Below are 10,872 nucleotides of genomic sequence, written 5' to 3'. Positions count from 1 at the left end.
GAGACATAGTAGGTGCTCAACAGAAAAATGAATTGTCGAATACTGGAAAATTCTGATGAGAGGCATGGGAGATCCTTTTTGAACTAGGACATCACAGCCACTCAAGGCTTTCATGATGTGGTTGCGATGATCTTTGCTTTTCACGATCTTTGCTTTATAATGTCCTACGATCTTAGTAGAGACTATAAGAAGTAGTGGCAAGAGAGAGAAAAGTGGACTTACCACCACAAAGGCAACCTAAGAAGAAAGGTCTCATCTTGCCTCATCTCAGTGACATCCCAATGATAGTTTCCCCCCCTCTCCACTAATCTCAAGTGGTAGGAAAGACATGAAGTTAGAAAGGTGCTCAGAAACAATTTTATTGCCACTTGAGTCTCTATTTCTCTAGTACCTCTAACTAATTGTGGATCAATGTGCTCAGGAGTTCCAGATCTTATTACATCAAGATCTACATGGAAGCATTCCAAATACTGTATTTTCATTTCATAAATTGTCTTTATAAGCCTGTCCCAAGAGGGGTTCCGTAATGAAATGCATTCAACATTCAGCTTTAATATTATTTTTTTTCTAGAGCTCTTAGGGGTCTATAGTAAAGGTTTATCCACAAATCCAAATCAGGATTTTTAAATTAAAAATACGTCAGATAAAGAAGTAGTACATTCAATATACAAGATACGACTGGTTCTATTGTATGCCAAATACCAGTAATATGCTAGACCGATATAAAAGCCTCAACCACCAGTTAAAAGTGACTAACTAGAACTGAATGCATCTACATATAGAAGCATATAATTCAACACGTTCGACTACAAGATCCTAAACGAAGAAATTAATGGAAAACGTTTCAAATGTCTTTTATGCCAAGGACTCTGCTTGATAGAAAAGTAGACAACAGCTCATTGGGCCACCCGACTAACGACAAGGTCAATGGACTTCCTGTGCATGACCTTGGAAGTGGGAATAGGGAGAGGAGTGGAACGGGTCTGCTTCCTGGACTTAGAGATGGAAGATGCACCCACTCCTTGTTATTCAGCTCGCTTTAGAGACAATTTCAGGAGAAGGCAAATGACACAAAGGTTATTAAGTCTTCTCAGCTATGTGGTTCTCATCAAAATTAGAGGTATCCCACATTCTTGTGGATCCTGGATTTAATTCCAGTCTTACGCAGGGTTTGAAATGACTCTAACATCCAGATATTCTTCCACCAGTTAAGAAAGAGGGGGCTAAAAGGTAGTGTGGGGGGAAAAGGAAATAAATTTTGTCAGAAAAGTGTTGGGAGAGCCTACCATGACCTGGAATTATTCCTTTATCCCTCTATTGATATGTCTGTATCAGTGACTTTGAAAAGATTTATGGAGGATGGATTCCCCTAATGGCTTATCGAAAACACCAGAAATAGCGCTGGCTAGAAAGTCAGTGTGAACGATAGGACAGTGAGGTTGCACGTATTTATTTGCCAAATGCCCAGAGTGTCTACACTATTTCACTCAGGGCTGTCACATACAGATGTGAGTCTCTGTGGACAGAGCTTCCTAGAGTCGTGCAGTGTACACCCTGCACAGCTGTATATGACTATCCCAACTGTATAAACGAGCTGGAGAAAAGAGGCACAGAAATAAACCCCATAGCTAGACGGTTAATCTGATTATATTAGTGAGTCAAGAATGGGCATTGCAGATGGGGGGAGGGTTGAGGGGCTGGGTGAAAAAGGGAAGAGATAAAGAAGTTCAAATTAGTAGTTACAAAATCGTCACAGGGACATACGGTATAGGGAATATAATCAATAATATTGTAATAACTGCGTATGGTGTCAGGTGGGTACTAGACTTAGGGAGATCAGTTCATTGATTATGTAAATGTCTCACCACTATGCTGTATGCCTGAAACTAATATAAAGTAATATGGAATGTCAAGTCTAATTGAAATATGTATATTTTAAAGAGATTACGCGTTGGGTTAATCTTATTTCTAGAAGAAAACATGTTCTGCTTATAGTGAGAAACTTAGCAGCTAAACAGTATATACAGTAGATGTGAGTTGAGATTTTCAAATAGATTTATATCAGTTCACAAATTCCATGCACTGCCGACTCCAAACATCTCTCCTAAGTACACATGGCAAAACCGATGAAATTAGGGTGCCTTGTATTTACCCCAAATACCTGAAAACATTTATCTGCAAAGATCTATGCGCCCCAATGTTCAAAGCAGCATTATTCACCTTGGCCAGGACATGGAAGCAATCGAAGTGTCCTATGATAGATGACTGGATAAAGAAGCTGTGGTACATCTATACAATGAAATATTTTTCAGCCACCAGAGAAATACTGCAATTTGTGACAACGTGGGTGGATCTTGAGATTATCATGCTAAGCGAAATAAGTCAGACAGAAAAAGTTGAAAACCATATGATTTCACTCATATGTAGGATATAAAACTGAAAGCAACAAACAAACATGACAGAGACTCATAGACACGGACAGTGGATGAGTGATTACCAAAGGGAAAGGGGGAGGGGAGAGGTAGTTGGGGTAAAAGGGGTCAAATATTTGGTGATGAAAGGAAATTTAACTTTGAGTGGTGAACGTACAATGCAATATATGTACGACATACTGTTGAATTATGCACTTGAAACTTATTGGATTTTATCAATCAATGTCACCCCAATAATTTTTAATAATAAAAATAAAAATAAATTAGGATGTTTTACACTCAAAGGACACTGAGCACAACTGTCCGGGGTATTAGCAGCTGTTTGCATGGCTGCTGCAGAAGAAATGTTCACGGACTCATATAACTTAGTAGAGGCAACGCTAGTGTAACCTGAAAAAACAAGAGACTGTTCAGGGCTAGAAAGTGAGGACTGTAGGGGAAGGGCACCCCAGGGATAGATTGACAACACTGTCCATTCTGGAAAAGGGGTGGTCAGAAGAGGGAGGGTAGAGAGAAGCACCTACTCACGGACCTACAACTGAAGAGGACCCCGAAAACTTCTTATAATAGTGAAATATACTCATCTCAAAAAGCAAAAAATAAAATTCGTATCTCAGTGTGTAAGCTACTGCCATCCTGAATACACTTTCATACTAAATTCTAATTCAAACAAGAGGAACATTAACACTAAGAAACATATTTCTCCTTAGATTTTTCTCCTAAGAAAAAGTTGGAGGGGGGGGGAGAAAAATACAACATCGATATGATAAACCTCTTTATCCTTCCCTCACCACTCAGAAAATTCCTGTTTAACTACAGGCAACCTTTCCTTTGCATCAGAAATATTTAATGTAGCTGAGGTTTGGGTGGACATAAGCTCAATATCTGTAGCTTTACTTTTTAAAGGAAATTTGGATATATCTGAAGAAAATCACTAATAGTATTACTAAACATATAATGCCGCATCTTCCATGTGTAAGGACATGTTTTCTGTCACATGCAAATTCAACTGCTTTCATCCACTCCCCCGTTCAATAAGTTTATGTGTTAGCAGTAAATTCGAAACATTTAAAACTGCACTGTAGCCAGGACATCTAAAGAATTCTTGGTGTCTGTGCTCTTTAAAAGAGTTGAACAACCTCAAGAAAAGTACTTAATTCCTAGAATTCAGTTTCTTCTTGTCCCATCAAATAAATTGATGTTTTCAAAGTACAATGGAAACATTTGGCAACATTTTAAAACTCCATGCAATAAAATTGGGAGGGGGAAAAAAAAAAGCATAACTCCATGAACCCAGCACATGTAAACCTGAGTTTTGTGCACCTAAAAAAAAAAAAAAAAAAAAGCAGAACAGCCTGAAAAGTCTTACTTGCTTCAAATAAGTTAGATTTTTTTTTTTCTTCTGTTACATAGGCTCAAAATTGGATTTCTTTTCACCGGTCATCTGGCATCCAAGCTAGTGGCAACGAAGTGGAGCTGAATGGCTGCGATCTCTTTCTCCCAAGTACATTTGGAAATGGGAAAGTTAAAAAGGTGTAGACTGTCGAACAATGTCTATCCTAATACAGAGCTGACCCTTTAGAGATATACTGTATGTCTGCTTATGTACTGTATGTATATATCTGTGCTTTAAACAAAACAAGCATAACTTTTTCAGCCCCAAGAACCAATTTTCCCCTGTTGAGGGTGCTATCACCCCTGGTGAAAATGCATGTCCTAACGACGGCTACAAAAACTCAAGTCCACATTTGATTGTTCATAGCCAGAAATTCCTAAATCAGTAATGATTTAGCACTACTTCGGTCAAAATAATTATAGCAGAATCATTTTCAAAATAAAAGGTTAAAAAATATAATCTATGAAATATATGAAATATATAAAATTGGGTGAGATATTGCTTAGTCAGTAACATCCCAGTTAATTTTTTTTTGCATTATTGCCAATTTCTTGGGCTCTATCTGATGCTTGCTCATAGAATCGAAGATTCGATTATGTTTCTAGATGGAGGTGATGGGTAATTTAGAAAAACAGATAGAAAAAGTCTGTAGAAAGCACATAATTTTCAATTTACATAAGAAATTAACTAACTAAACTAAATTAACGAATGTTTGCTGCTCACAAACAACCTGAAAATAAATGGTCCACAAAGTTATCCGTGTCACAGAAACGAGTCAGTGCTTCATTAGAAAATCACTGCGCCACCTGCATATACAATTAAGGGGAAACCTGCCTCTCTGAAAAGATTCCAAATGTTCATTCATGTTCTATTACATCTTCAAATCAACCTCTCATCATTTTCAAACACTCATAGCAAGACTCCCAATAAGCCTAAGAAACAGAACACTCATTAACAAATAGGGGATGCAAAAAAAGAAAGTACTCCGTATAAGACAATAAAAAAAAATGTACATCATTTTAAACATTAAGCTCACTTACCTTCACTGGTCCATGTTCATAACTGGAGCCCTGCACCAACTGCAGATAAGACATCATGAAAATATTCACCAATGCCCACTGTCTGTACATTTTGAATATTTGAATATCCACTGATCACCAAGAAGTTGACATCAGGCAGCTAGAGAAAACTGTTTCAAAAGGCATTCTCCAGAAGGAAAGTTTTAAAACCCCAAGATTTCACGTGGAAAAACAGATAATCAGTTGTGATCAAAATCCAATGAAACGACTTCAATTAGTCAAGGTACGTTTTTGCACAATCTTATGGGGGGAGAGAGATGAAAAACTTTGAAATGTTCTCATGCTCCAAAAACAATCAAGAGATAGACATATCTTCCACTTGCAATGAAAAAGCACATTAAATCCATTTCGTGTCCAGAAAATTTTTAAAAATCTCTCCACCCTATATCCCAGGTTCTAGCTGCTTTGTAAAGAGGTGGTGAGGCCACCAATGTCTGCAGCTACAGGAAAGCTGGAACCCAATTCCAAATTCCAACTTTTTTCATAACCCTCATGGAAGCTTGCAGAAGCATGTGTCTTAAATCTGACACAGATTTTGGCAGAAAATGCAGGGGAGTCTTGGCTGTAATCCTGTGGTGTCCCTACCAATAGCAGGGCTGTTTTAAAAACTGACTCGAACGCTCAGGGCTGCTGTTATTTTAACGCAGATAACCTGTAACGTGAAACCCCTGCACATAGGCATGACTGTCGTATCCAAATTGCCTTGCTCAGGAAGGGACTTCGGATGCTCACAGTCAAGTACCAGTGACACACCGAAAGCAATCAAATATGCTTTAAAAAAACTCACATATGCACAAAAGTAAAAAAATATCCACACGCACATAAAGAGCAAACATACGCAAAATGACTTAACAGAAGCTTAGTAACTTGGGTCAAAATGAAAAACACTGACTTAAAGAAGCAACAATTAGATTTATTTGCATGTGCCAGGAAATATCTCACATGCATTGCTATAAGAACTATGTTATCACTTTAGTGTGGAATTCTTCAGAAGCATTGGCTAAGTCAGCTTTGGAATTCAACGTGTTGAGTGGATGGATGTCTCGAGTAGCAAAATTCTAGAAAGCATTGAGACCTGCTCTTGTGCTCTTCACTTGTTTCCAATCTTTGATTTCCAGGTTTTGGCTTTTTCAAACCCATTTTTTGCATTTCTGAAATCAAGAATGGCCTGAGAAATCTCTTCATTGGTGTTCATCACAAATGGACCTAAGGCAGAAAGAGATATTCAGAAAGTTCTAGGTGACGATAATATTTTCTTCTATCACTAGAAATGGGACGTGTTTCTGTAGTTAAGTTGAAACAAATCCAGGCATATCTGAACAATAAAATTTTATTTTCACAGCGTCCAATCCCCAAGGACTGTCATACAAGTTTCTTGACTAGGATTGTATGTGATTATAAAGACCAAATGCAGATAAATCAAGGCGATTGCATGTCACTCATCCATTGCAGGTTGCCATCAACAACAGCGATATCTTTATTCAAAATCTTCTTAGATTTGGTTCTATTACAACCATTTTTGTATTTATTAGGGGTTTTTTCCATCCTTTTTTTTTTTGAGATATAATTGTCATACAAGATTATATTAATTTCAGGTGTATAACATAATGATTTTATATTAGTATATATTGTGAAACAATTACCACAATAAATCTGGTTAATATTCATTACCAAATATAGTTACCACATTTTTTTCTTTTGATGAGAACTTTTAAGATCTACCGTAGTCGTTAGTTTTATAGTACTAGGTGATGTCAAGAACTGAACCAATCTGATACAAAGAATTGGCAAATCTCATCCTAATTTGGTGTCTATACATTATATTAGACTGTGTACTTACATGAGGGGTCTAAGTCATTTTTTAAAATTAGTAGCAGCTCACTGATTATAGACAGGCGATTACAAAAATTTCAAGTCAAGAAAGTATATTTTGGATTCACTAGGGGCCAGCAAAATTCTTCTATAAAAGGCCAGACAGTATATATTTTAGATTTTGTGGTCAGAAAGTTTATCTCAACTACCCAACTCTTCCGTTGAAGTGAGAAAGGAGCCATAGATGATACAAAAGTGAACAGGCATGGCTGTGTTCCAATAAAACTTTCTTTACAAAAACACGCAGTGGGTAGATTTAGTCCCCGGGTCAGAGTTTGCTGGTCCCTTCGTCTAATTCCTAGGTTTGAATTCTGGTTTTGCTAAGAGTGTAGAAGTCTTCCCCTGATCTACCACGAGGCAGAGTGTCTATTGCTTCCCTTTTCTTCACACTTTGTAGGAGGAAAGGGACACTGTCCTGGAATGTATCACTCCTGTGGTCTGTTGGATAAACAGGGCCAGCTCTTCTGTGGCATTGGCAATGTCTCAAAAGCAACTGACAGATTGGTCCATTCAGTATATTTCTTCTATCACTCTGCACAGATTACTGTCATTCCTTTTTTGTTAAAGTTCCTCCTCTAAGGAACTTGCTCTGAGAGACCCGGATTAAAATATAACCGTGTGACTGAGAGGAAATCACACATTCGAACTTCTTAACCATTGTTAGCATATCAGCAGAGGTTCAAAGTTCACTTTAATTTAACATTTGAGAAGGAAAGCACAGGATAATATGCTTTGATGATGTTCCAGCCTTTTGGGAGGTTGTAGGGAATAGGATGGTCTTACAAAGAGAAAACCAAAAAAATATAGCATCGAAATTCATTCATCCATTCATTCATTCAACTACCTATCTGCTGAGTATTAACTGAGTGCCTATTAAAGGACAAACATTGTGCTAGGAGCTAGAGACAAATGACACACTCTTCTCCCAAGGACATCAAATCTATCACACAGACAGATATGAAAACAAATTATTACGAACAATGTTATATATGGAATGATACAAGTTTATAAAGCCTATGGAATCAGTATAGAAAGTGAAGGAAAGGTACAGGTAAAGATGTACAAAGGAGGTGATATTTGAACAGGCATATATGGAGGAAAGGCATTTTCACGATTAGCATGCTGAAGAAATTGAGGATGGGGGTACGTTGTTGAACAGAGGGATCGAAGCAGGAAAAAACAAAGGGAGAGCTCATATGTAGGAAGAGGCGAGACTCCTCTAGGCTTTGGATTCCATCCACAGGAAGAAGTTTGGATGTAATTCTGCAGCTGATCAGGAATCACTGAGGGGTTAAGTAGAGAGCAACATGACCTAATTTGTAGTTTTTGAAGAAGACTTTGGCATCAGGGTAGAGAAGATGTCTGGCCTGGGAGGCCAAGTTGATGGTGGAATTGTTAAGGGTAATTAAGATGCAGGACATGGAGGCTGTGGGTAGAGCAAGGAGTACAGTTCTGGCTATTCTGCCATGAAGGTACTGGAAACAATAAAATGGCTTCCCAGCAGAGGTGCTTGGCATATCGTTGGAAATATGGATCTGGGGCTCATGAGAGAAATTTCATCTGGAGAGGAAGATTTGGACTATATCAGGTAGGAAAGAATGAGAGATCCCTCATATGTGAAATAAATAATAAATCCAAGAGGGCACCTGGAGAAGCCAACTTTTTCAAGGACACGTAGAGGACAGGGAATAGCACTCAGAAAATGAGAGCAGGTACTGAGCCAGGGACCCATTTCCAGCACGTCATTAATTTGCTGTAGTCCGGACTTGCACAGCACCTCTCCTATCCCCCCACTATTTTCCTGTAAAAATGGTGCACTTCTGGGCTTCGATTTTGACACTTTTCTGGGGTATTCTACCACGCTTCTCAATTTATAGTGTGCACATGAATCATCTGGGAATCTTATTAAAATGTATATTCTGATTCAGGAAGTCTGGAGTAGGGTCTGAGACTGCATTTTTAACTGTCTCTCAAGTGATGCTGATGCTACTGGTCCATGGACCACGCTGTGAGAAACAAGGGAAGCACCAGAAGCTGGGAGCCCTTGTGAGCCCAGTTGCGTAAACTCATCTCCTTAAATCCTCAAGAAGGAGAAAATGAAACCAGAAAGCATATGTTTTGGGGTTTTCTGCTTTTTCTCATGTCTTTTTTTTTTTTTTTGGATACTATATTATCAAATTTATTTTTTTTAATTGAGGTAACAATAGGCATACATTATATTAGTTTCAGGTATATAACATGATGATTTGATATTTGTATATATTAGGAAATGATCACCATGATAAGTCTAGTTAACATCCATCACCATACATAGCTATAAATTTTTTTTCTCATGAGAACATTTAAGATTTATTCTCTTAGCAACTTTCAAATATGCAATACAGTATTATTAACTATCGTCGCCATGTTGTATATCATATCTCTCAGAAACCATGTTTTTAATCGATCAACTATAAGGGTTATAAACGAGAAAATCATTTGATACTTATAGGTAAGCCCATAAATCCTCTTTCAAACTACAGTTTTCATCTCTTCTCTAATTAAACCTTTGAACTCCCTCCCCAGTAATAAAACTTGTACGAGTTTACTAAGAAAAAATTTAAAAAATAAGTGGCATGAGTTTAATCTCTCATGATGTAGAACCTTGCTATAGTGGAGAGAGCACAAAACATGGGGTCAGGAGTTAGAGTTCGAATCTCAGCTCCACTACCAACAATTGTGTCCCATCAAGAAGCCACAGGACAGAGTGAGGGGCAACTGGCATGGCACGAGGCGGGGTGGGGAGGGGCAGTGGTTGGAAACCAGACAGTCAGAGTATGAATCCAGCTATGTGGCCATGGCCAAGCCAGTAAACCTTTGCACCTCCATCTCCTCATTTGGAAAAGTGGGATGAGAGTATCTACCTCCTAAGGGTGTTCTGAAGATTAAATGAATTAATTTTCGGAAAGCATTTCGACCAATTCTAGTAAACGAGGAAATGCTACCCAAGGATCTGTTAAGTAAGATATCAAGATCTTATTTTCCTCATTTATAAAAGGAACGTGAGTACATCGATGCTAAGGACATTCCCTATTCCAATGCTCTCTGACATCCCGCGCTTAATTTGTGGACACAGTTAAGGACACTCCATGATAAGAGAAACAAAGGCCTTAGCTGATTCATTAAACTAATATTAGTCAAGAGATGGTTATGGCTGTCATGAAATATAAATAGGCAATAGAATAATTTAAATGTCTGGGTTTTAAAAAGTTTTTAAAAAATGCTTTGCTTCTCATTAACTGAGATTTCAAGGCACACGTCTTTTGGGCTTACCATGTTGGACAACTGGTTCCCTTAATGGCTCCCCGGCAATTAGGACAAAGTGGCTTCTCTCAGGATCCTAAAGTCAAGGAAGAAAGCATCGAATGATAAACATGCTTATTCTTGAATGTCAAATTAGTAATAATTTGAAGTTGACATGCTGGCCAAACGAACAATGTTTCTAATTCTGGATATGAATTCCAGAAATATTTTCTGTGCAGCACTCAATATGGAAACACTTATTCCTTAAGATATTTGGTAGCATTCAGTACTCAAGAATAAGTCCAGACCACTAAAATATTAACCTTCTCAATTAAAAAAGAATTTAAATGAAGATTTTCTTTAACTGGAGACATCTTTAAGACAAACTGTGTGACTGACATGGCTATGAATTGACTATGTGATTATAGAATTTACAATTTCCCACTAACAATATAATTTTTTAATAAAAGATTATTTATGCTAATCCAAAACTAAGATTTTATTACTTTTGACATTTATTACTAATGTAAAATATGCCCCAAAACATTACACTAAATCAAATCTTATAAAAACATCCAAGGGACATCTGCTCAGGCAAATTTCTCTCCAAAAGGGTCCTATTTGTCAAAGTCTCTAAAAGTTTTTGTTTAGAATTAAGATTGAATTTCCCCCCTGAAACTGAAAAAAAAATGTTATTTATAATATCCAGTGTTAGTGTGGATGTAGAGAAAAATACACTTGTATATATCGTTTAGGTGATTTAAAATTGTGCGATTATCTTTCCAGAGAGCACTTGGACCATGACTCCAAA

At 37.5% G+C, this 10,872-nt stretch overlaps 2 protein-coding genes across 3 annotated transcripts in view; both read right to left on the bottom strand.

The window, feature by feature from the left end:
* The window catches only part of VEGFD (vascular endothelial growth factor D), a 33,226-nt gene extending 27,800 nt beyond the window's left edge, over positions 1-5,426 (bottom strand). Inside the window, exon 1 of the mRNA XM_006911650.2 lies at positions 4,869-5,426. Coding sequence (XP_006911712.1) covers positions 4,869-4,958 — 90 coding nt within the window. The 5' untranslated portion in view covers positions 4,959-5,426. The remainder of the gene's footprint in view (positions 1-4,868) is intronic.
* A 373-nt stretch (positions 5,427-5,799) lies between these two features.
* The window catches only part of PIR (pirin), an 82,069-nt gene continuing 76,996 nt past the window's right edge, over positions 5,800-10,872 (bottom strand). For both annotated transcript variants that reach the window (XM_015589143.2, XM_006911649.3), the window contains exons 9-10: positions 10,092-10,158; positions 5,800-6,113 (exon numbers count right to left, since the gene is read on the bottom strand). In XM_015589143.2, coding sequence (XP_015444629.1) covers positions 5,998-6,113; positions 10,092-10,158 — 183 coding nt within the window. In that variant the 3' untranslated portion in view covers positions 5,800-5,997. The remainder of the gene's footprint in view (positions 6,114-10,091; positions 10,159-10,872) is intronic.

This window comes from Pteropus alecto, unplaced genomic scaffold (assembly GCF_000325575.1).
Source record: "Pteropus alecto unplaced genomic scaffold, ASM32557v1 scaffold23, whole genome shotgun sequence".
NCBI classification, from domain to species: Eukaryota; Metazoa; Chordata; class Mammalia; order Chiroptera; family Pteropodidae; genus Pteropus; species Pteropus alecto.
Note: the sequence above shows the minus strand (reverse complement) of the source record. Positions and strands in the feature narration are given on the sequence as shown.